This window comes from Periophthalmus magnuspinnatus, chromosome 5 (genome assembly GCF_009829125.3).
Source record: "Periophthalmus magnuspinnatus isolate fPerMag1 chromosome 5, fPerMag1.2.pri, whole genome shotgun sequence".
Lineage (NCBI taxonomy): Eukaryota > Metazoa > Chordata > Actinopteri > Gobiiformes > Gobiidae > Periophthalmus > Periophthalmus magnuspinnatus.
Genome location: NC_047130.1, coordinates 13,670,466 through 13,696,138, shown reverse-complemented (window position 1 = coordinate 13,696,138; position 25,673 = coordinate 13,670,466). Strand labels below are relative to the sequence as shown.

The 25,673-nt window shown below is 43.5% G+C and overlaps 1 protein-coding gene across 1 annotated transcript; it reads right to left on the bottom strand.

Moving 5' to 3' along the window:
- Positions 1-1,119: 1,119 nt before the first annotated feature.
- slc44a1b (solute carrier family 44 member 1b) lies at positions 1,120-23,939 on the bottom strand. The gene is made up of 17 exons (XM_033967183.2): positions 23,833-23,939; positions 22,447-22,536; positions 20,787-20,929; positions 19,152-19,288; positions 18,126-18,219; positions 15,988-16,157; positions 14,275-14,364; positions 12,265-12,437; positions 11,554-11,731; positions 10,875-11,052; positions 10,150-10,306; positions 9,457-9,540; positions 7,875-8,012; positions 5,961-6,197; positions 5,204-5,281; positions 2,700-2,947; positions 1,120-1,268 (listed from the first exon to the last, which is right to left on the bottom strand). Exons 1-16 carry the CDS (start codon positions 23,854-23,856, stop codon positions 2,924-2,926), a joined length of 1,995 nt encoding a protein of 664 aa, XP_033823074.1. The 5' UTR covers positions 23,857-23,939; the 3' UTR covers positions 1,120-1,268; positions 2,700-2,923.
- Positions 23,940-25,673: the final 1,734 nt, after the last annotated feature.

Here is a 25,673-nt window from a genome sequence, read left to right as displayed (position 1 = left end):
CTGTGGGTAACGTCACACTCACTTAGTCCACTTCTTTATACAACCTGTGGCCTGAAAGTGGCTAAAGGATGGAAGCTGAAACGTCTCGATCCAGATGAACACCGCTGAAACCTTCTCTACATTGACTCCTGGATGAATGAGACGTTACACTGTCTTGCATCCAACTTAAGTCAATAAATGTCATATATAAAATTCCTTATAATGGTATATATGAGATGAGGTGCTGATAAAACATGAAAAAGAAACCGTACATATTCATGAATGAGCTGAAAGCCATACTGTGGAACATTTCAGGTTAATGGGCCCCTTGCTGAGAGGCAGGTCCACTCACAATAAGAGCTGTCATGATCCTGGTTTTCCTCCCTGTGTGCTCTTCCCCCTCCCTCACCTGCCTGTACCTGGAGCTGGGCGGAGCTCTCGGCTCCTCCCGCGCACACCTGCTCTCCATCTGGCTAATCACCACACCTGCCGTGGATAAGAGGAGATGGGGGAAGACACTCGGGGCGAGATTGTCTGCATGTCCTCACCCTGTCTGTGTCGTCCTCACTCGTTCCTGTCGTGCCTGCGTTCCTGTCGTCCCTGTGTTCCTGTCATGCTCCGGCCCTGGATGTCTCCTGCCCGCTCTACCCTACGCCCGTCTGGTCTGCCTGTTCCTGTTTTCCTGTCGTGCCTGTGTCACCTGCTCACCTGCTCACCTGCTCACCTCCGGATCACCCGCTGTTCGTACTTTGTTCAATTGTTACAATAAATACTGTAAATCTGCCCCGAGTCTGCATCCCTTGGTCCGCTACACACACCCGTTACGACAAGAGCACAAGGTTTTAGGTATTTTTCACCATTACAAATAAACTTGTAATAAAATAAACACTTTTGTTTTAGGGCGAGGAACTCGGTCACACGGATAAGCGAAAGAAAATGGATGGACTTTTGTTTTAGTATACTTGTTGGTTCAAATGTTCCGCAGTAGGTCTTTAACTGTTTGTCTTTTCAATACTGTTTCTGGTGGACATTTGACATTGTTCTTTGCTCCTCTCCTTGCACCCTTGTCTCCTCTCCTTGCACCCTTGTCTCCGCTCCTTGCACCCTTGTCTCCGCTCCTTGCACCCTTGTCTCCTCGTTCCCTCTTCTCCTCTCCTCTGATGGACTTCCTGCCGGGCTCCACAAATAGGAAGACGTGTTGTTGTAGTCGGTAGTAGTCACATGATGATGGAGACCCCGCCCCTTTCACAGAACAGGAGGTGTGGTCTCAGGCTCCGCCTCATTCAGATCTAGGCCAATGGAAACACAGAATGCAGCTGCAGCTCAACTTCAGCAATAAAGGTGCACAATGGGACTTTTCTGCCTGCTTGTCTCCTGGTCCTTTGCCCAGAATGTTCCACAGTTTGGAATGAAACGTATCAGTTGATTACAATTTGATTTTTTATTCTAAAAAATACACTCTTACTATCAGCAGGCTTGCTTCTTCACGCATCTGACTTGTACCTTTGGGTCCGTCACCACAAAGATAGATGCGCTTAGTTAGGCTTACTGTGGAACATTCTGGGCAATGAGGTCACCATGGAGCCGACACCAGAAAAGTGACATAGTACACCTTGAAGTTCACCATCACTGGTGTAACAATAAGCACGATGCAAAATGTCCCGGTCTGGGCTGAAGGGTCAAATAGATCAGTGCCAGAATTGAGAGTTTCAAGTGCTCACTGTGATGGTGCAGACTCATGTGGAAAAATGAAGGGGACAAGGATAAACTGGACAGTGATCATCTGATCAGACAGGCTTTGACCGGGCACACACAGGACTGTAAACTGGGACGAGGGGTCATGCCTGCTCCCTCACATCTCGTACTGAATTAGTCAGACTGCAGGTGGCACTGTCATCCTACTATGAGGTAGTATACTGCACCAAAACCAGTGTCACCCACCTGAGAGGCATCACCAAACACCACTGGTCTGTTATGTGTGTGCTCGTGTTCATTAGAGGAGAATTCGTTAGCACTTTTAGGCTATTACTCAGGAGGGTGGCTCTCATGTCATTCTGTTTGTTAATGGCCACATCCCCTTTTCTCTAAAAGTCATAGCTCCTCCTCCTTTGCCATGCTCCTAGCCCCGCCCACAGAGGAGAGGGATTGGCAGGGAAGATCAAAAATGGCTGCTTGTGTGGTGTGTTAACAGTATCGAAAATCAGATACTAATCGATAATAAAAGTAATTCATACTGAATTTAGCGGGGATCGATACTAAAAGTGTTCCATTCACTGGACAGAAATGAACCTTTCCTGAATATGTTTAGAATGATCTTGAGCTGTATCAGAACAAGTATAAGACACATAGACTAGTAAACACCCATGGACCACTATGGAACCTACTGGACACTGAGGGATTACACAGATATAAGGCCACATGGGAATAAAGAAGCTAAGATTAAAGCCATACTGGAGAACATTCCAAGCAAAGCGCATAACATATCCATAGAGACAAGCAGGTAATGTCTTCACTCCATCAGAAAGGTTACATGGTGTGTCTTTAGTTGTTAAAAGTTGGAAATATGGCAGTTCTAATAAGTGTATGATTAAAAGAGAACGCTCCATGTATTCCCTGGTCTGTGGGCGGGGCTAAAAGGAGGAGTCTGAGAGGAGCCATGTTTGGAGAATTGGGATGTGGCCCAAATAAACCAAAGGTAAGATTTCGCTTGTGATGCTCACCTTTAAACGCGTCGTCCTTCAGTGGTGCGTTCAGGTGCGTCTGTAAAAAGCCCCTCTGTCCATGTCGTGATGTGTTCATGTCTGCTCCGTAAAGTGCTCGTTATTTCGTGGTTATTACTGTTATTTTCGTTATTAAAATAGTGCTTTCCCTGCTCCCTCCCAAAAACGGGAAAAATAAATCTCTGGAATGTCTCTGTAACAAAGTCCCACTCCACAGCGCGCCGTCAAACCGAACTGGAACCTGGCGCCTGTAACAGGAAGTGACATCACACAGGCAGGAAGTTACAGCAGATGATAGGTACGCATGGGGACGTGTCATGCAGGTGCAGGTGTTAGTACTCTGTTACATTTACTCAAGTATGTTTATTAAAATGAATACAATTTAATACAAGTGTACTTCTCAGAGAAGTTTTCAGACACCATAGATTTACTCGTACTTGAGTAATATACTGTACAGTGTAACAGTACTGTTACTCGAGTAATATACTGTACAGTGTAACAGTACTCTTATTCGAGTAATATACTGTACAGTGTAACAGTACTGTTACTTGAGTAATATACTGTACAGTGTAACAGTACTCTTATTCGAGTAATATACTGTACAGTGTAACAGTACTGTTACTTGAGTAATATACTGTACAGTGTAACAGTACTCTTATTCGAGTAATATACTGTACAGTGTAACAGTACTGTTACTTGAGTAAAAGTTGTGGTTACTCTTCACACTGTGAGTAAATCTACAAGTGACAAAACCTTTGTGTTAACAAAAGCACATCACATCAGGTTTGTGAAGTTGTAGCTTATTATTGTGTATCATGTTTTTGTATATTTATGGAGAATTGTAGTGTGGGAGCACAGGTGACGTGGGCTTGTGGGTTGAGCATTGCACAGAATCTTACAATTAACAGTATGGATTAAAGTTCAAATAGGGACGGGGAGAGATCGCTAAATGACTCAAACATGCATGGATGACATCTAAAACCTTCAGGTGTGTTTTTGATGAGGGAACAGCGTTGTAAGATGGTAGAAAGCTCAATATGTGCAATACCTCCTCTTTAATGGTTAGGATCCTGATAGTTGGAGGTGCTAATATGTAGTAAAGTTATTTGCAAACATATTAATAACCCAAGTACACCTGGCAAACCCATCTGTATTTCAGACCATGGCCACAGAGGGCACTGTTTAATGCATATGAGAATGGAAAACTTGATGAAAGCAGTTTATTGTTATGAAGCATGCACAGACATGGAGTTAGACAAACATGGCACCAACAGAAAACAAAGGCACAAAGCAAAAGAGACATGAAAACACATAAAGTAGCTGTATAAAAATATATCTCTGTGATCAACATATAAAAATAAATGCTAAGAAATCATTTAAAGGGCCCATATTAGGTTATTTTCTGATCTCTATTTTCTGAAACAATGTTTCTTTATCACAAATGTACCTGGAGTTTTGTTTCATTTACACATATTTAACACACAAAACCTGCACATCAGCTAACAGTAAGGAGGGTTTGAATAGGGCCCGGGAGAGATCGCTACATTACTCAAATGCCCATGAGTGAGATCTAAAACCTCGTCATGTGTGTTTTTGATGACACATGGTAGATTTTGCAGAATACCCCACTATAAACTCTATACCTTCACTATAATCATTTAGCTCATTTCAGCTGTAGAATTTCTGAAATTTTCCGTTAATAGTATTATTTTAGCCTCATTGAATCTGCTTCACTCCTCGGTGCAGCAGTAGACATCGAAGACTTTCTGTTGCACTGTCAGATGTGCAAAAGGTAAAACAAAAAAGGCAGCAACTTAAGGTTACTCTTGTGTATTTTGGAGTAAAGCAATTTTAAGGCTAAAAACAGCAGTTTTAAGGCTATACACATGCTGACAACTTTAAACTAACATGTAATGACATCACAAGGTGGAATACAGCATTTTGAGACATGTGTGACTCAGACATGTGTGAGTAAAAGAAAACACAACTCCAGGTATGTTTTTGAGGAGGTAACAGCGTTAAAACGTGGCTAAAAGCTCAGAATTTTGTGAGTCAGTTTCTCATAATATAGGACCTTTAAATTCAAGACAAAAGGACAAAATGGTGTCAGTTCATGCTGTTAGTCGGAGTCATGCAGCAGCCGGCTTGTTGTGGGTGGGGTCTGGCTTGTGGGAGGGGCTTGTGCCGTTGTGCTTGGGGGCAGGGCTTGTGCGTTTGTGGATGGGAGCAGTGAGGGGCATGCACAGCAGGAAGAGCGTGCATGTGGGCAGGTACAGTCCCAGGAACAGCAGGAAGTCCTCAGAGAAGGTCTGGACCAAAGCTGGTTCTCGGGCCGTCGCCAAGTCCAAGACCAGAGCCAGGACCAGAACCGGGACATGAGACACCTCCAGCTCCGCCCACTCCTCACTCTGAAGCCCCTGCCCCTCCTCGCTCTGAAGCCTCTCTCCCTCCTTGCTCTGAAGCCCCGCCTCCTCATCCACGGCGTCCCCGCCCACATCACTCACCATGGGTTCTGACTCCGCCCCCTTCACTCTGCGCCGACTCAAGCCTCTCTCCACACGACGACTGCTCTCCACAAACTCCTGCAAGTCAAGACCAGAACCAGGTCTAAACCAAGACTAAACAAAGACTAAACCAGGGCTGAACCAGGGACTAACCCAGTACTAAAACTGGACCAAAACTGGACTAAATCAGGTCTAAGCAGTTCTGTTATTTGCAAAACAAATAACAGAACTGGGTCTAAACTAGGACTAAACCAAGAATAAACTGGGACTAAACCAGATCTAAGCCAACTCCAGCTAAGTAAGACCTACATTGGGTTTAAACCAGGTTCAAACCAGTTTTGAGTCAGGGAGGAGGACTAAAGCAAGTCTAAACCAGGGCTAAAGCAGGACTAAACCAGTACTAAAGCAGGTCTGAAGCAGGTCTAAAGCAGGTCTAAAGCAGGTCTAAAGCAGGTCTAAAGCAGGTCTAAAGCAGGACTAACCTAGGTCTAAAAGACAACTAAACCATGTCAAAAGCAGGTCTAAACCAGGACTAAAGCAAATGGAAAGCAGGACTAAAGCAGGACTAACCTAGACCTAAAACACAACTAAACTAGGACTAAAGCAGGTCTAAACCCAGACTAAAGCTGGACTAAACCAGGACTAAAGCAAGACTAAAGTAGGACTAAAGCAGGACTAAACCAGGACTAAACTAAGACTAAAGTAGGACTAAAGAAGAACCAAACCAGATCTAAAGCCTCCCTGATTGCGTGTTTACCATGAGGGCCTTGTCCATGTAGAACTCCTTGCCGGGGGTGCCATCGTTGTACTTAGTATCTATGGCGAAGCAAAGGAAGAGCACGTCCACCACAATCTCGAAGACGGACAGGAAGCAGTGGGACACCAGGAAGGCCCCCAGGCACACGAACACCAGCGGCAGCAGCCACTCAGACAGGTCCCGCTGGTAGTTCAGGACTAAGACCCCCGCAAAGGCAGTGCACGAGACGATCAGCACCTGGGAACAGCAGGGTGGTCAAGCATGAGCAACAAGACACAAAACAAGGACTGGACTAGGACTGGATCAAGACTGGACCAGGTATAGATTAGGACTTAACAAGAATTGATTTAAGTTTAGACCTGGACTAAATCTGGACTGAACCAGGACTAGACAAGGACTGGACCAGGGACTAGGATAAAACTAATTATGAGATGTAAAACACTATGGGAAAGTCACAGTTTTTCAGAAATGCATTCAAACTGAAAAGTTACAAATGTCAAGGATCAGCTCCACAAACTGGTCATGTTACGGCTTGAAATCCTTTCAACTGACGTTCAACTTGCATCTACCACCTTTTTGAAACTATTGTGTGAAAATAATAATAATAATAATAATAATAATAATAATAATAATAATAATAATAATCATAATAATAATAATAATAATACAGATTACATTCAACTTTGTGCCAGTTAGTTACACAGAGAAGTCCACCTGAGGACTCTGACCTCTGACCTCCAGCTCAGGTTAAACTACAGGTATTCTAAAATGTGCTGATGTTATATAAATACAACCGATAGAAACCATTATGAATCAGGACTAGGGTTGTCAAAAGTATTAAAAATCAGATACTAATCGATAATAAAACTAGTATCTAAAATAGATACTCATTGTATTGATAGTAAAAAAGTCCCATTGACAGGACAGAAATAAAAATTTCCTGAATATCTTTAGAATAATCTTGAGCTGTATCAGAACAAGTATAAGACACATAGACGAGTATACAGATCAGAACAGATCAGAAAACAGTGTATGGGCCATTTAAACAGTTAGGGGCATAGGGGCATATATATGGAGCCGAACTCTATGAGTGCTGTCACACTTCTTAGTTCACTTCTTTATACAGTCTGTAGTACACGCCCATGGACCACTATGGAACCTACCTGGACCATTGAGGGATTACACAGATATAAGGCCAAATGGGAATAGAAAAGAAAGTACTACCATTTAATGTGGAAAATTACAGTACATTGTCTAAACAAAGAGTGTTTTTATTATCATCATGGTATCGGTATCTGTATTGAGTATAGAGTCTATTCCTTTATAATGAAATCAAGTTTGAAATTTTAGTATTGGTTGGTATGGTTACAGTTATTTTAGATTGACCATTTTAGTTATTTTAGTTTAAACTAGGACTACCCTCCAAAATCCCTTCAAACCAGGATCTCTTTATGTTGGTTCATATCCAAACCGTTCGGACCCTAAGAGCCCCACGTGGAGCCGGGTGAGTCGACACCACAGACTGTATGACTATACAGTAAAGAAGTGCAGTAAGTGCGTATCATAGTAAACAAAACGCCAATCCACAATGAGGTTGTTGAAGGTAATACCCCTTCCCGCCCAAACAGCTGGTTTAGTAGGGAGCGTGCCCTTAGCAACACTGTTGCTGTTGCTAACGCTACTGGGATTTGTCTATTGTGAAATAAAAACACCAGGATCATGTAGAGCGGGTAAATGCAGTGGTATTAAAATGAAAGCAGCAGTTACAGAGAGAGGGGCCACAGTTTTCAATGTAAAGTCAAATAGAGCCAGAGTCGAAGGGGCTGGAAGTGCACCCATGATCACTTCCTATTTGGAAAGTGCCGTCTAGCAGGTTAGCTATGTCTATTTATACATACGGTCTATGATCCATACCTTTCCGAGGAACAGGACAAAGTCTCCCACGGCATTGATGGTGGCGACCCTCAGAGCATTCTCCACCAGGATCACGAAGGCATCACGAGCCGACACGCAGAAACTAGTGCTGTTTATCGCTGTGGCTGCGTACGCGTTCTGGAGGAGATCAGATGAGGAGAGGAGGAAGGAGGAGACGAGACGAGGAGGGAAGAGAGGAGATAAGAAAGGAGAAGAGGAAGCGAGGAGGGAGGGGAGGAGATGAGGAGGGAGGGGAGGAGACAAGGAGAGAGGCAAAGAGACGAAGAGGGAGGAGGGAGGAGATGAGAAGGGACAAGGAGAAAGGGGAGGAGACAAGGAGGGAGGAGAGGAGGAGACAAAGAAGGAGAAGAGGGGGATAATTTAAGAAGGGAGAGAGGAGAAGAGGCAAGGACACAGAAAAGAAGGAGGGAGAGAAGGAGAGAGGAGATAAGCATAATAAACAAGAATAAAAATAAGAATTTGGCTGTACACATTAATACTTTGGTTAATCCTGGTTTAGTCTGAGTTTGGTCCTGGATTGGTCCTAGTTTAGTCCTAGTTTAATCCTGGTTTAGTCCTAGTTTAGTCCTGGTTTAGTCCTGGTTTAATCTTAGTTTAGTCGTAGTTTAGTCCATGGTTTAGTCCTGGTTCAGCAGAGCCGGCCTGTTGCATAAGCAGTGTAATGGAGCACGATGGTGGGAGAAGTGCCAGCCTCTGTCCCGTGTCCTGTGCTCAATGACGTATGAATGCATCTGAATGGGCCTGATCATTGACAGTGTATAGGGTGAAATCAAAGCCTTTGAAAACAGTTTGGAGCCTGAAATAGTGCTCTACATCCACTAAACTTTTAGTCAGTCTTTATTTTTGGTCCATTTATTCACTGAGATACAAGCACAAACAGCTGATCAATGAATATGCCAATAACAGAGTGAAAACCATGTCATGCACAGTGCTGGACTGGACTGTGACTGTGTCTGGAGCTCAGTCCAGAGTCCAGTGTGAGGCTACAGCTGACAGACAGGGGGCGCTCAGTGTGCTGTAGAGCAGGGGCGGAGCCAAGGGAGCAGAGGGTTGGTGCTACACACAGAACCACTCACAGAATATTTGGACAGTGACATGAAGAATGTGAACACAGATTAACCCCAACTGTACCACAAGTGCTGCTGCCTGTCCAATAATCTAATGTATGCTGAAGCAGCCTATACATTATTTCACAGGGGACAGTGCAATGTCATAAATTCATACATTCATAAAACAGTACTATTCACATTTTTCTGATTTAAATCAGATTACTGGAAATTACTTACTGGTGGCTCCCCAGACCCCCCGGCTACAAGATCAATTACAAATTTTATTTAGGCCTCCTAATGAATGGACTAATGCCTGCAAAGGTAAAATATGTAAGTATCACATTTTTCCACTATTCATTACTGCAAATGGGGTCAGAGGGGCACCATCAGAAATCTCACCTAGGGTGCCAAAAAAGCTAGGACCGGGCCTTTGGTTCAGTCCTGATTCAGTCCTGATTCAGTCATGTTTCAGTCCTGATTCAGTCCTGATTCAGTCATGTTTCAGTCCTAACCTGGTTCAGGTAGTTGAGGCACTTCTCCAGACACCAGAGGCAGCAGATGCAGGTCTTGAGGAGGCAGCGAGCACAGGCGTTCTCCTGGACACACCAACAGGACAGAAGTATCAGATGACTATTCTCTTATATACCTGTGTGTCAAATGCCTTCCCATCCTCCTGTATTGTATCCCTGTGTGTCAGATGCCCTCCCAGTATCCTATGTCACCATGTGACAGATGCCCGCCCATCCCCCTAAATCTCTGTGTTAAATGCCCTGCTCCCCACTCGCTGATCAGCTGACATGTGTTCAGACTGCGCTGTCATTGGCTGACATGTGTTCAGACTGCGCTGTCATTGGCTGACATGTGTTCAGACTGAGCTGTGATTGGCTGACATGTGTTCAGACTGCGCTGTCATTGGCTGACATGTGTTCAGACTGAGCTGTGATTGGCTGACATGTGTTCAGACTGAGCTGTGATTGGCTGACATGTGTTCAGACTGCGCTGTCATTGGCTGACATGTGTTCAGACTGAGCTGTGATTGGCTGACATGTGTTCAGACTGAGCTGTGATTGGCTGACATGTGTTCAGACTGCGCTGTCATTGGCTGACATGTGTTCAGACTGCGCTGTCATTGGCTGACATGTGTTCAGGCTGCGCTGTGATTGGCTGACATGTGTTCAGACTGCGCTGTTATTGGTTTCTCTTACCCGGCCCCTGAGCTGGTTGTGCAGGTACATGAGCAGAAGTCTAGGGGCCTTCACCACGGTGATGATGAACGAGCCTTTGGCCACAGTGCCCAGATGGTAACGGACCAATCGCAGCACAGAAGACAGGATGGGCGTGGCCGGGAGGCGGGCCTTATCCCTGAAATACAATGTGGGAGTTAGACTGCTGGTACTACTACTGTACTACTATACTACTATATTACTATACTACTATACTACAATATTACTATATCACTGTAGTTATTTAATGTAACTCCAGTTCGCAGTGTGCTCAGGTCAGGCACAAACATGCAGGGGATGACTCCTGGTTCAGGTCGGGGTTCAATCTGTGTTAATGCACAGATCAGCTTTTTTTCTGACCCGCCCCACCTGACCAGAGTTAAAATCCAACACGACCCACCTGGTCCTAAGAAATGGGGTCAAATATTGGGACCCACTTCATTTTACTGTTTACACTCAAATGCTCTATGTAGGAGCCGCTTGAATCACACTCACAGGATATAGGCTGATAGAAGCTGTAGGAGAGTTTGGGGCTAAGGCAGCCTGGCTCATGCAGGAGCAAGGACCCTATACCTGAGGCAGAGTGAGCGCTCTGGACGTCTCTGCCCAAGTGAGGAGCTTTGGATGACTCACCATCACTAGTCTGTGTGCACACTTGGAATGGGCCTGTTTTTGGCCCTAATGTAAACTCTAGGGGGCGCTCTGACCTGGTGAAGTAGTACGTGACCACAGCTCCGGCGATGGTCATTTGCTGACAGGCCAGGATGAACTCAGAGATCCAGACCAGGCCCACTGCGTGGAACCAGGGCAGGTACTGGAGGTTTCCCTGGAGCCGGAACTCGACCAGGCCTGATTCCTCATCTGGGACTGGGTCTCCAGAGGTACCTGAAGACAGACCCGACAAAACAAAGTGACCACCGGGACCAAGAGTTAGCATCAGAAATAACACTTAAGTCAGAACTTTATGGAAGCGCTGAGCTGACTGGAATGTAACACTATAATCCACATTCAAAGGAAACATTATAACCCTCTTCTTTAAAGTTTCACTTCAGGAGGATCTGCTTTGCTTGGAATGTCCGACAGTATGGCATTAAACATTTTGTTCAATTTTATTTCTCGAAAATACTTTGAGAAAAATGCATTCTTACAGTGAGCAGACTCGCCTCTCCACAGATCTGACCTAAAAACTTGACCCACTGTTGCCACCTTGTCTATATAGAGGTAGATAAGTTTAAGGATGTACTGTGGAACATTCCAGGCAAAGCAATAAAATCTCCATGGAGACCAGTTACATAGTGTTACTTAAAACATTGATGGAAGTGTTTATTTTGTCACACAGTAGTAGCAGCAGCAGTAATATCAGTAACAGTATAGTTTCTGTGCTACCGAGGAAGAGGAGCACCAGGACCCAGTAGGACCAGAAGAGCAGGAGGAAGAGCAGGGTGACGAAGGGCAGTGCGGCCAGTAGGGGGAGACACAAGAACACTTTCCCCGCCACATGAAACAGAGCCACAGTGAGAGCCACGCGCTTCCTCATGAACAGCATCAGCAGCAGCAGGACCAACTGGAAAACAGAGCACATTAGACTGGGTTTAGTCCAGGTTTAGACAGGGTTTAGATCAGGTTTAGATCAGTATGGAACCTACTTGGACCATTGAGGGATTACACAGATATAAGACCATATGGTATAAAAGAAAGTACTACCATTTAATGTTGAAAATCACTTTCTGTTGTCTATATAAAGAGTGTTTTTATTATCATTGTGGTATCAGAATCGGTATCAAGTGAAATGGAGCCCGAAGTTTTAGTATCGTGTAACACTCCACAAAGAGCTCTCTATTTCTGCTTATGCGAGTTGAGAGAGTCAGCTCATAACACCTCAATCAAAGTTCCCGAGTATAATGGTCCTATATTACACAAAATGGACTCTGTCAGCTTTAAGCCATGTTATACTGTTGTTACCTCCTCAAAAACATAGATCAGACAATGGCTGAATATGGGCCCTTTAAATGCATTTAGTAAGTCTCAGTTTAAATGAGAGCGGGACAGTTTTTGGCCGTGTTTGTGTAAATAGTGGCTGAGAAGAGGGGGACTTACGGTGAAGACGGTGGCGGCCCCAGCGTACACCAGCAGGGCCTGGTTCTTGGTCACCGCGTCTTTTGAGCTGACGTTACCCTGATTACTGTTGTCACGGGGTCGGACTGTTGTCACTGTGTCATTTCCATGGAGACGGTGGTCGATGTACAACCACCACAGGACGCCAGTGCCCCCTACAGGAGCGGAGAGAGCTGTTAGTCGAATTTCGAAGGAATGTCAGCAGATTTTACAAGGAATATTTTGATCTGTTCTCAACATATGCCTACTCTGTCATCAGTGTGCAGAGAAACTAAATACATGAACCAAATACACACTGTCCTGGCACTCAATGGGACCTTCAGAATATTCAGAATGTATTTTAACTACAAACTGTATTCTGGTACAGTTACTGGTCCGATTACTAGGTTCATTTGGTCTTCTGATATGATTATACATACAGCTAAGGTTATATTTAAGATTTTCATACAAATCTTAAAAACCTTTTCCCAGTCTTGCGATTTACTTCCTGGTTGGAAATCATGACATCACATTAGGGAATTCCGTAACTGTTACTTAGCAACTGTTTTTTTTAACTGACCCAAAACTCCTTTAATGTCACAGAAATGATTATCTGGCAAATACAAATAAGAAACACATTTATTTTTATTGAAATGATGCTTAAAGTAAACTGTGTTTCTTCAGTGTAAATTGTACTAAACTTTTGGACAGAATTATCCAAAACTTCCTGTATTTTTCAATATATTTTTCAATTTTTTTATTCATACATTGCTTCTTGTTTGGTGTAAAATGTTATTTTATATTTACAACAGTTTTTTCCACCAAACTAATTCACAATGAAAGAACATTTAAAACCTGTCATAAGCACTTTATGTACAGACCTGTGTTTACGTCAGACCTTGGCAGTTTGGGCTGCGCTCTGTTGCCTTTTTATTTATTTAAATGTTTTCAGTATTTTAGTAGGTAAATCCATTGAGAACACCTTTTCATTTGCAATGATGACCTGGCCAAGAGGCAGCAAAAAAACAGCACATAACACTCTCACACACTCTCACATGAGTCATAATGAGAAACAGTGAGTCAGAACATGAGTCAGTCACACATTTGCAGATTAAAGATACTCTGCCTGGATTTAACTAAGCAAATAGATACAAGACTCCTGCAGTTGGTCAGGTCTAGGTTCAGCTACAGTCTGTGCTCAAAGAATGAGTTTAGCTGACACCTGAATATACTGAATGACCAGGTTATTCTATCTATGGATTTTTTCTTCCCTGATGGCACGGGCATATTCCGAGATGACAATGCCAGGATTCATCAGGCTCAAATTGTGAAAGAGTGGTTCAGGAGCATGAGACATCATTTTTACACATGGATTGTCCACCACAGAGTCCAAACCTTAACCCCACTGAGAATCTTTGGGATGTGCTGGAGAAGACAGACTCTACCATCATCAATGCAACATCTTGGTGAAACATTAATGCAACACTGGATGGAAATAAATCTTGTGACATTACAGAAGTGAAATCGAAACAATGTCACAGTGAATGTGTGACGTAATCAAAGCTAAAGGCGGAACAACCAAATATTAGAGTGTGTGACCTTTTTTTTGGTGGTGACTTTTTTTTGGCCAGGCAGTGTATAAGTGTTAAAAGCATGAGCACTGATCCTGTAAAATAATAATAATTTGCACTGCATAGACAGAAACATAAAGTACTGTGCGTATATGTGGTTTTCCTTCTCAAATCAGTGATAAATAAATGCAGAATAAACGTAAAGTGCCAATGCCATGTTTTTGATCTTGAGCTGTATCAGAAGCATGTATCGAGTATTTCTTAATATTGAGTTGAAATGTTAGGATCTTTAATAATTTTAGTGACATTTTTAGTATTGAGACAAACATTGCACAGTGCTTTTATGTTTGAGATTAAAAGAAACTACCGAAAAACTAAAAATAAACTGTTAGATGCCTCCCACACGTTTTCCCATGTGAGAAGATGAGACCGGAAGACTTACCTAAAGAGCCAAGAACCACCAGACCTGTGAGAACCCACACCAGAACTGTGGAGATGTACCGAATGATCAGCATCAGCAGCATGGAGAGCACTGAGAGGAGGAGGAGAGGAGAGAGGAGGAGAGGAGGAGGGGAGAGGGGGGGGGGGGGGAGGAGAGAGGAGGAGAGGAGGGGGGGAGGGGGGGAGGGGGGAGGAGAGGGGGGGAGAGGGGGAGGAGAGGAGAGAGGAGGAGAGGAGGAGGAGAGGAGGAGGAGAGGAGGAGGAGAGGAGGAGGAGAGGAGGAGGGGAGGGGGAGGAGAGGAGGAGGGGGGGGGGGAGGGGAGGAGGGGGGGAGGGGGGGAGAGGAGGAGGAGAGGGGGAGGAGGGGAGGAGAGAGGAGGAGAGGAGGAGGGGAGGAGGAGGAGAGGGGGTGGAGGAGAGAGCAGGAGAGAGAAGGAAAGAGGAGGAGGAGAGGAGAGAGGAAAGGAGGAGGAAAGAGGAGAAGAGAGGAGAAGAGGAGGAGGAGGGAGGAGAGGAGAACAGTGGGAAGAGAAGAGGAGAGGAAGAGTGGATGAGAGGAGGAGAGGGGGAGAGAGGAGGGGAGGAGGTGAGAGGGAAAAGAGGAGAAAGAGGGAGAGAGAAGGAGAGAGGGGGGAGAGGGAAGAGAGGAGGTGAGAGGGAAAGAAAGAAGAGAGGGGAGAGAGGTGGAGAGAGGGAAGAGAGGTGTAGAGAGAAAAGAGAGGGAAGAGGGGTGGGGGAGGACAAAGAGAAAGAGTAGACAGGGGATAAAGAGGGAAGGAGGGTGTGGCAAGAGAAGGAGACAGAGAAAAGGGAGGAAGAGAGATGATGAAGAGAGAGGGAGGGGGAGGGAGAGAGGGAGAGAGAGAGAAAAAGGGAGAAAGGGAGATGGGTTCAAAGAGAAAGAGGAGAAAGGAAATAAAGATAGGGAGGAAAATGGTGTGGAGCGATACAAAGACAGAACAGAGAAGGAAGAATGGGGATGAAGAGAGAGAGAAGAGATAGCATAAAAAAGAGAGGAGAGGAGGGAGATGGAGGGGATAGAAGAAAAAAGAGAGTAAGGGGGCATAAAGGGAGAAATGAGAGTGACAGATGGCATAGACAGGGAGGATGAACAGCCAGAGAGAGCATAAAGAGAGAGAGGAAAGTGACAGATGGGATAGAGAGAGAGATACTTGTTCAAAAAACATGACACAGCAAATGTGCAGTTTGTGCAGAGAGGAGGGACACTTCAGCACCATGGACAGCATCACTCAACGCTCTCTTTTGTATTTCCAGTTCCAATGCTGAAATCCAGTTTGTTTAACCCTAAAATGCCTCTCTGATCTGAATGGTCACGCCCTAAACAGCACCTGCAGCCAATCATGAATCAGTGCTAGTGCAGCCTCTGCAGCTCAGTGAATGAAATCTGGAGGTTCTTTCACATGAGACCTGTTATGTACTGACAATGAGACACACTGTATGTGTCTGTAGCTGCAGGTTCAGGCTCTGGACACACAGGGTCAGTTGGGACTGTAGTATCCCAACTGACCCTGTGTAAAAAAACAAAACTGTAAGCGTGCAGGCAACATACAGTGTCTTTAAATGTGCCTCTGAAATGGAATAAAGGTATAAACTGCTGGGTTTCACATGACATCACAACATTCTATAGGCCAATAACATATAAAACATTTTGCCTTTAAACTTTACTAAGTTTAAAATGGAAAACTCCATTTACCGAGGGCCAGGAAGCACAGGCCAATGATGACATCCCGACTCGCCGATACGCCTGCGATCAGCCGGTGCAGAACACTGTCGTCACCCACAAATGTCACCACGGCAACGGCCAGACGGGCGTAACAAGACACCTGAACAGGTGAGCAGCGCCGCAGGAGGGGGAGGGGCTTACTGTCAGTAACAGAGAGAGGAGTGAGAGAGGACTGCTAATGGCTAGCATTATTACCATGGTATTACATCAGATAGTTACTCATAAAATACTGTCAAACAGACTGAGGGATCAAAAGTCATGGTTGAAACAAAAGAAGCAATAGCTGTAGTTTTAGTAGCAGTAGAAGTATTTGTAGTTCTCATAGTAGCAATAGTACTAACATCAGCAGTCATTAAAGAAAAGTAGAAGTATTTATATCATAAGAATAAGTAGTACCAATCAGTATCACTATATTTGTCCCTGAGAGGCAGTTTCAGGACAATATTAAGAGATAAGTCCAAACTAAAGTCTGTGCAACTCAACAGTCATCAGAACCAGAGTCAGGGCAGTTTGAGAACGCAGACACCCGCCGATTTGTTTCTTTTATTAAGTAATTTTAGATGAATATTGTGATTTAAAATGTGCAAATTATAACATAATGACCCACGGGTGTCAGAGATTATAACTATAGAGCAGACATATGCACAGTAGGGTGTATGTCTCTGGTCTCAAACACAAACACAGCAGACATGTTCTTGTTAACACTTTTACACGAGTCTCTTTGTTTTTAGTCTCTTGAATGTTCATATGCTCTATGTATTATGTCTCTGTGTGTGAAACAGTAAATATATCAGTGCCAGGCCGTGCATTTCAGCCTTGGGCCTTCAGTGACGTCCCACATACACATTACAACATCACCTCAATATAGGCTAGTCAAGCAACACGTAATTTCAAAAACAATAAGCAGCATTGCATTCACAGATACTGTCAAAAATAAAAAATAAAAATGTGATTTAAAATGCTAAAGAAAATGCCCCCAAAATTACGTTATGTGAGCTTAAACAAGTCTGTCTAATAAACTGTGCAATGTCGCCATTTCATATAAGACGCCAACCAGACAATAACAAAACAAACTATTCTTTCAAAATAAAGTAAACAGATCATTTGCATTTTATGACAATAGGCTACACAACAGTAAATAACTGAAAATGTGGCGCAGCTGAGATTGAACAAGCTTTAGTGCAGTTTTAACTGAGACATTACTGTGATCTTAATGCGCCACATTATTATTAATATTATAAACTCACTTTTTCATTGTGGAGCTCCGTCTCCCTGCATGCCTGTGCACTGAGCTGAAGGTCCACTCAAGTGTCTCCAAACGTTTTTAAATGCACCGTAGCTTTAAGTGCCCAGCCGAACAACAACAGTAAAATTTGCAGCGTTTCTCAGAAGCTGTGAGCCACGGGTACCGTTTATAGTTGCTCGTCTGGAAATGACGGACCCTTCTCCTTGCTGAGACAGGTTATAATAATATCCAGCTTTGCGTGAAAGACCTTGAAAATGGCGCGTAAAGTATATCTACAACCAGATCAACTTCTTCTCCTCCTTTGGCCATTATGGGTTAAAACACAGCAATAGCTGTTGGATCTCTGGGTTTAGTTCAATATTCTGCAAACTGCTGCCTTTCAGGCTGTAGCAGTGAGTATCACAGGACACATACATGTTTACTCTGAAAGCCCAGGAAAATGAAATTTGCCTGACAACACAAACTAGCTGAAATATAATTGGATAAAAACTCTACCACAATAAACAACATTGGAAGTCACTCAACAAATTGGATGTAATATGACATAAAGAGAACAGAGAATAGAGAATATTTTTGTTTACATATTTATGAAGATACAAAAAATTCACTTTTCTGAGAATGTTTAAGCCAGCAGAGAAGGTCTTGCTGGCCCTGACGGCCCACCACTGTTATACATATATATATATATGTGTGTGTTTGTAAATGAGAATTAGTTGTGGTCATTTTACCTGGTTAAATAAAGGTTAAATAAAAATAAATAAAAGCAGCAAGTAGCAGCAGTAGTATCAGAACCATCAGTAGTAGTTGTAGTAGTAGTACGACGTGCAGTAGTTACAATAGTAGTAGTAGTAGTAGGACATACCTGCGGGGCACAGGGAGCTTGGGACAGCGGTCAAACCTCTCTGGTAGAGACGGGTAGTTGTGTGGGGGCAGTTCATATGAACACAGCTCTGAGCCTGAAGAAGTCCAAATACACAAGTAAAAAAACATGGCCACCACTCACTACAACAACACCACCACTGAACACTAACACCACCACTGGACACTAACACCACCACTGAACACTAACACCACCACTGGACACTAACACCACCACTGAACACTAACACCACCACGGAACACCAACACCACCACTGAACACTAACACCACCACGGAACACTAACACCACCACCGCAGTAACACCAGAGCACAGACCACCGCACGTCTCTGGATGAGTGCTACTGCCTGCTTGTTTGGAGTAATATCTGTGGTGCATGCTGATCATAGTTAACTTTTGTATGAGTGTGTAGAAAGGTTGAAAAAATAACATGTGTTGTGATGATAAACATGTTTTATAAGTTTCACTTTTGTTTTTGAAGCTGTGAGTCTCCCCTTCCTTTTGCTCCCCATACTAAGTCACTCCCCCCTTCAGAGCACTATCACAACACAATCACTGTGTATCCCACTAATGAAACTACTGCACATCACATCAGGTTTGTCACGTTACTGTGCAGTTTGTATCACGTTTTTGTATATTTATGGAGAACTGTCATGTGGGAGCATGGGTGATGTAGGGTGACGTAGGCTTGTGGGCGGAGCCTTGTACAGATTCCTATAGCTAACTGTAAGGAGGGTTTGAATAGGGCCGGGGAGAGACTGCAGATCTCTTCAGACATGTTTTTGATGAGGGAACAACATTATAACATGGGAGAAAGCTCGAAAAAATAGATTTTGCAAAATACCCCCTCTTTAAGATTTTAAGTCAAATTTGAAGTATATATTTGTTAATAGAATATTCCTGATTTAGTTTAGATTTACACTTTAGTCGTAGTATACCCGGTTTAATCATACTGCTCATAACGATATTTTTGATGGCACGGGAGGAGAAGACAAGATGGCGGCTCATACCGTTGTTCATGGCGAAGCTGCGCAGGTCTTCGTAGGTGCGGAGCTCTCGTCCGGGACACAGCGACACACAGAGCGCCATGGAGCGAATCCTCCTCTGGACTAAGTCTATGTCACACGGGTCCAAGAAGAACACGAACCTGAGCAGGACCAGAGAGAACCAGAGAAAACCAGCTTTAGGCCACATGCACCTGCTCATGAACTCCTGAAGAAACAGTTTACATCTGAAAGGGCCTGTGTCAGGCTGTTTTCTGATCTGTGTTATAACTGATGTTGTTGTCGATGTTTCCTGATCATAAACATACCTGGAGTTTTATTTTGTTTCATTCACACATGTTTAACACACAAACTCCACCTTGTGATGTCATGTGGTAATACAGTAATACAAGTGCTTTGGTGTGTTTTTAAACTCCCAGAATCATTTAGATCATTCTCTACTGAACAAAAGGTAAAAGGTATGGATGCACTGATACCAATACTGGTATCAAATATCAGCACCGATATTGAAAAATTTGCTGGCTCGGGTATCGGGTTCCATGATATCAGTTCAGCCGATAACATGGTTGGGCCTTTAACTGGATGTAATGAGGCTGATTGTGGCCTTGAACATCTCATAATGTTTGAACTTTTATTTCATACAAAGCTGTTCAGTGATGAAGGATGTGTAACAGTTACATAACACTATTGGATCTCTTGTGCAATAAATGAACTGTGTTTTAAGGACAAAAGTGCCTTTTGCCATCAGTTAATATCAGATATCTGCAGATACTTAAAGTTAAAGTATTAATATCAGTATTGCAACTGAAAAAATAAACATTTTGAGGTTTGGAGATGTAGACAGACTAATAATAAAGATTTATTCAAACATGTGTGAGTGAAACAAAACAGAAGTCCAGGTATGTTTTTGAGGGGGTAACAGCGTTATAACATGGATTAAAGCTCACAAGAGTCCATTTTGCATAATATAGGACCTTTAATTAGTCCTGTCCTGTTTTGTCCTGGTTGGTCCTCATTTAGTCCTGGTTGGTCCTCATTTACCGCTGCAGGATTCAACCAAATTCTTGACTTTGTCCAGGTTAATTCCTGGGATTATAGGTTCAGCCCTGATTCAGTCCTGGTTTTGTACCAGTTCAATCCTGGTTTATTCCAGGCGGAGGTGGGAAATTACATTTATTCAGTTACAGATACATTTACTTGAGTAACTTTTAAAAGAAATTGTACTTTTCAAACAGCATACTTTTACTCCTACTTGTGTAGTATTTTTAATTGAAGTAACAGTACTTGAGTAAAAGTTGTGTTTCCTCTTCCCACTGTGGGTAAGTTTAAAGTGACTTGAGCTTTATGTCGACAATATGAAATGATTTGAACATTTGTGTTTCCTGCAGCTCCTTCAGATATGATTTAGTTTGGGTCATTTTTGTGTCTGTTTGTCTGGTAAAGTCAAGTCCTGATTTAGTTTTGATTTAGCCCTTGTTCCCTCCTGTTTTTGTTCTGGTTCAGAATGGATTTCGTACTGGTTTGCATTTCCTTTAGTCCTAATTTAGTCCTGATTTAGTCCTTTTTTGGTTTTGTTAAGTCCTGGTTTACGCCTGGGCCCGGTCCAGTTTCATTCTGGCTTTAGTCCTGGTCTAGACCCACCTCCTGTCCGTGTGGTCTAGCCCGCTGAGCTGGACTCCCTCCAGCCTCTCGTTGCGCTCTCCACACGTGTTTCCAAAACTGTCGTATCCAAACAGCAGCCGAGCAGCGCCCCCGGTGGCCACAGTGAAGCCGCAGATCCCGCCCTGAGCAGAATTTAATTGACAGGTGAGTTTGATTGACAGGTGAGTTTATCCTTGTCCTTATTGGTCCAGTAGGGGTCAATGAAAAGGAAAGGTTTCAAAGGTAGCAACAAACTAGACAAGATGCTCACACAAAAACAACCCTGGGTGTAAAAAGACATAAAGCACTAATCTGAAGACATTGAGGATTTGTGAGTCATTTGAGTGAGGCCTCTTTGTTTAAAGAGAAAGTATTTTACTTATATGGGGTATTAACTATAACACATAACATATTTAGATCACCATGTTACCTTTTATTGTTTTGAAAATGCTGTATTCACCCAAAACAACATATTAACATGTTTTATAAGCTTTACTTTCATTTTTGACATTCTGTGTCTCTAAGTCACTCCCCCTTCAGAGCTCTATCACAACACAATCAGTGTGCATCCCACTAATACAAAAAAACTACTGCACATCACATCAGGTTTGTCAAATTGCTGTTTTGTATCATGTTTTTGTATATTTATGGAGAATTGTTGTGTGGGAGCATGAGTGACGTAGGCAAAAAGTAGATTTTGCAAAATACGGCCTCTTCAAAAAGCAAATGTTTCTTTAAACAGAAGTGGTGGATTAAGATTCAATTTATTCTGTTAACAAAATCATCAAAGCAAAAGAAACATTTTCTGTCAACTGGACAAAAAGTTCAAGAAGACGTTTAGCTGCTTACCCAAGTCAGTTCAGATTATTGGTGGACACTGCCTTATATCTGTCTGAAGGGAGGATGTAACTACACTTTAACAAACATACCTATTGTTTACAGTTACTGTTCATTGGCTAAGTCTATTGAACTACGCTAAGTGTGGACTGTGCCTGAGTCATATTTCATTCAGTCCCTAATGGGTCCTCCCACACCTATTAGAATACTGGCTAGCTCTATTGTTTTCTTTGTTTAGACTTAGTTCTGAAGATGGAGTTATAAACAGGAGATAAATTATTTCTAAGGCCCCCAATCCTGTTCAAAGATCGACTGTCTTTCCTAACAAAATGGCTTCTTTAACTCCCATCCCAAACCATTTATTTTCTTTGGCTAAGATCTGTACCTCACTAAAAAAGCCTCAAACTCGAGTCAAAGCAAAAATCAAGCCAAGTGCTAATCTGGTACTTCAAAGATGTGAGGGAGAGGCTGCAGAGAACAGTAGAACAGAAGGAGGAGAAACTAGTCCAGCAGGTAAAACAATACTTCAGGTAGCTTCAGGTCATAAGTCCAGGCAAACTCCTGGTTGGACACGGGGATCAAATATGACATGAATAGAGGTAACTGCGTACCTGTTAACCCTAGCAACCCTAATCCTTACAAGGGACAAAACTTGTCAAAAGTGTACAATAGTTATAACTCCTCACACTTGTCCCTTCAAATTGAAAATGGCACTGGGATGCCAGCTGAACTTTCTAAAACACTGTCCAGGTGACTCCCTCTGAACCCAGTGCTACCAAAGTGGGAGTGTGACTGGCAGGTGTGGTACAGGTGAGGCTGTTACCATGCCAACGCAGAAGGCGGTGAACAGCAGGAACCAGGGCAGATCTGTGCAGCTGCGGTCCTCTAGGGGGCGCCACTCTCGCTTAGGCCTCTGTAAGAAACAAAAACAGCATTATTCATACGCTCTGGGGCCTTGGTTTCAACCATAGGGCCAAGTATTAATGTCAGGGGGTGTCAGAAGTATTTGAGCTGGAGGAGGCTTCTTTGCAAAGTCATCTGTCCTCCATTTGGCCATATTAACCGTTTGTCCATCCTACTGAACAGCAAAGACACTGAAACCTGGACTGCAAAATCCCAAGAGTTCCAGACAGGTTTTACTCACTCACCTGGTTGTTTAAGGTTAAAGTTAAGGTACACTTTTTTGTCCTCTCCATTTGACCCATCCTTCAATTCCACCGGGGCATCTCCTCTCCAGCAGCAGTGAGCACAGTGCTGTGCCCGGGGACTCATCTCCAGATCTCATGGTCTGAGTCAGGACTACCTTCTCTGGGAGACAATACCTGTGGTCCATGTTTTTGGTTGTTTGTCATGTTTGTGTTATCAGTCGGTTAGTTTTTTTGTTTGATGGAAAAAAAACACTACTCCAAAGTTGTTGTCAAAGAAGAAACATCCTGACACTAATCAATACTAAAACTAGAATTGAACTGTTCCTAAATAGATTTAGCATGCTCTGGATCTATGGGCTCAAAAGGATCAGAACATGGTAAGAAGCTGTTATCTTGTCTTGCAAATTGCATTCTTTTGTGTTTTGATGATTATCCCGGGATCTACATCGAGACCATTTTACTTTATTGTAAATATACAGCTATTTTATTTTTATGACAACATGAATATGCACTTCTCTAGACCTGAGCCTGGTCCAGACTCTGTAGCTGGACCCTTCTCCAGATCTTTGTCAGGAGCTGGTATATGCTCTACATTAGAGCCTTCTGAGCGGCTGAGGCTCCTGTTTCTCTGGTTCTTGTGGTTCTTGTGTGTTCAGCTCCAGGAGGCTGAGAGAATGAGCGCGGAGCTGTCCATGGTGCTGCGTGCGCAGGTTAGCCTCACAGACCTGCTGTTTGGACCACATACACATACACTCACATTCAGCTATTATTATTTAGCACAAAAGCGGAGAAAAAAGGGGTTTATTGGAGCGGTGATGTGAGGGTGCAGTGCGCTCCTCTGCCGCTTCAGCCCCGAACATAACCGAGCCGCGCAGAGCAGCCTTTGTCGCGGGCTCGAGGACAACAGGCCTCGCGCACACGGCCGCGGGGAGAGCAGAGCTAACGGAACCGGGCGGCGGTAATCGGATTAAGGCTAATCTGGGCCCTTCAGCGCGCTCCCGAAGCGCGCTGTGAAGGACACGCGGAGGGAGGTTCCGGTACCGGGCGGTTCGGGCACGTACCTCCGCGCTGCCGCAGCATCCCATCGCAGAGCCCCAGCAGAGCCACAGCCGCAGAGGGACGGTCCGAGCGGAGACGGGCCGGAGATGGGCCGAAGCACGAGCGCAATCAGGACACTGCACTTCCTGTGGCCGTCAGGCGCGCGGCCAACCACCCACTGCGCATGCGCCCAACACGCTTTTGGACCGCTCTGAACAAAGGAGCAGGGTGTTGTGCGCACAACGGCCGCTGAATGGAGATCTGCAGAGATCAGCGCTATAGAGGTGGGATCAATGCTGATTTAGTCCTCCATAAAAGCCTCATTACTTTATGGAAGCCCGTTTCCCTATGGAAGCCCGTTTCCGCCATGAAAAAAAAAATAAAAGCCCCACAGAAAGTCGAAATTACGAGTTTTAAACTCGTAATTATGAGTTTAAAACTCGTAATTATGAGTTTAAAACTCGTAATTACGAGTTTAAAACTCGTAATTTCGACTTTTAAAACTACTAATTATGAGTTTAAAACTCGTAATTAGGACTTTTAAAAGTATGAATTATGAGTTTATAACTCGTAATTTTGGGAATGTAACATTTACAAAAAGTGAACCTTATCAATTTTGATTAAATGAATTTGGTATTTTAATAATTTCCTCAATAAACCAGCGGGGTTGTGACCAGCTGGCACTCTGCTCAGACCAGGAAAACGAGCGCTCACAGACACAGAGCACAGCTCATGAGTGGTCAGAACAGCACTCAGGGCCCACTGATTTGTTCAAGACGCCAGAAACTTTACTGGAGCTTAATTTATTCATTTTTTAAAAGTATGTAGGTGATAAACATAACAGTCCTCCTCCTGTCTCCTCTGCTCTGTACACTCAGTTGCAGTGTGCTACAAGCTCAATTAAGACTTTAAAAGTTCTAATTACGAGTTTTAAACTCATAATTAGTAGTTTTAAAACTCATAATTACGAGTTTTAAACTCATAATTAGTAGTTTTAAAAGTCCTAATTACGAGTTTTAAACTCGTAATTACGAGTTTTAAACTCATAATTACGAGTTTTAAACTCATAATTACGAGTTTTAAACTCATAATTACGAGTTTAAAACTCGTAATTTCGACTTTCTGTGGGGCTTTTATTTTTTTTTTTCATGGCGGAAACGGGCTTCCATATTACTTTATTACGGTTTATAGCAAAAAAAAATGACACATAAGCGCGCGACATCTGGATATTTGGACTTTTGTTTAGTTTGTTTTTGTTTGTTTTTTTGCACCCTTCACAATCTGAAAGTTCGAGTTTGACAACCAACCCGGTGTCTCCTACAGTAGTGACCGCGCTGAGCTGAGACCTGCCAAACTATTTCAAAGTCTATTTCTGGACACAAAATCAGACTCATAGATGATCCTCGGTCACTCTGCTGTGGTCACTAAGCACGTCATTATTTGGCAGCCTCCATCACAGACGTTCTACAGTATTGTAGGCTACAGTGCTTCTTTATGGGTTGGTGAGGCGCTTTCATTCATTCCATAAGACACAATAAACAATAGTAAACACAGCATCTTAGACACAGACCAGGCCTCCACCTGCACCAGCTCCTCCCACAGTTTAGCATCAGCAGACACTTCCCAGCTTTCACCTCAGACAAGTTTGGTATTTGAATCACCCATAGGTTTTATTCTAAGAGTCCATCACAGTTGATCTTAATCAAATGTAACCCATATGAGACAATGGGTGACTAAGCCTGTGTATGTAGTGGGCTAATCTAAGAAGTAAAACCAACATTATATGGTAGAGGGTGCTGCTGTGCTCTCAGTAAAGGTGAGCCTCACCGTGATGCGTTCACGGTCACACGCTCCTTGTGGTGCT

Bases quoted from the DNA above. Each gene is read 5' to 3' on its own strand.
- slc44a1b (XM_033967183.2), bottom strand. From the start codon at position 23,856: ATGGGATGCTGCGGCAGCGCGGAG. The intron at 18,220-19,151 runs GTATGAGCCGCC...GGACTTCTTCAG, and splicing joins CAGCTTCGCCATGAACAACG to GCTCAGAGCTGTGTTCATAT. The intron at 14,365-15,987 runs GTAAATGGAGTT...TCCTCCTCTCAG, and splicing joins CCTGTGCTTCCTGGCCCTCG to TGCTCTCCATGCTGCTGATG.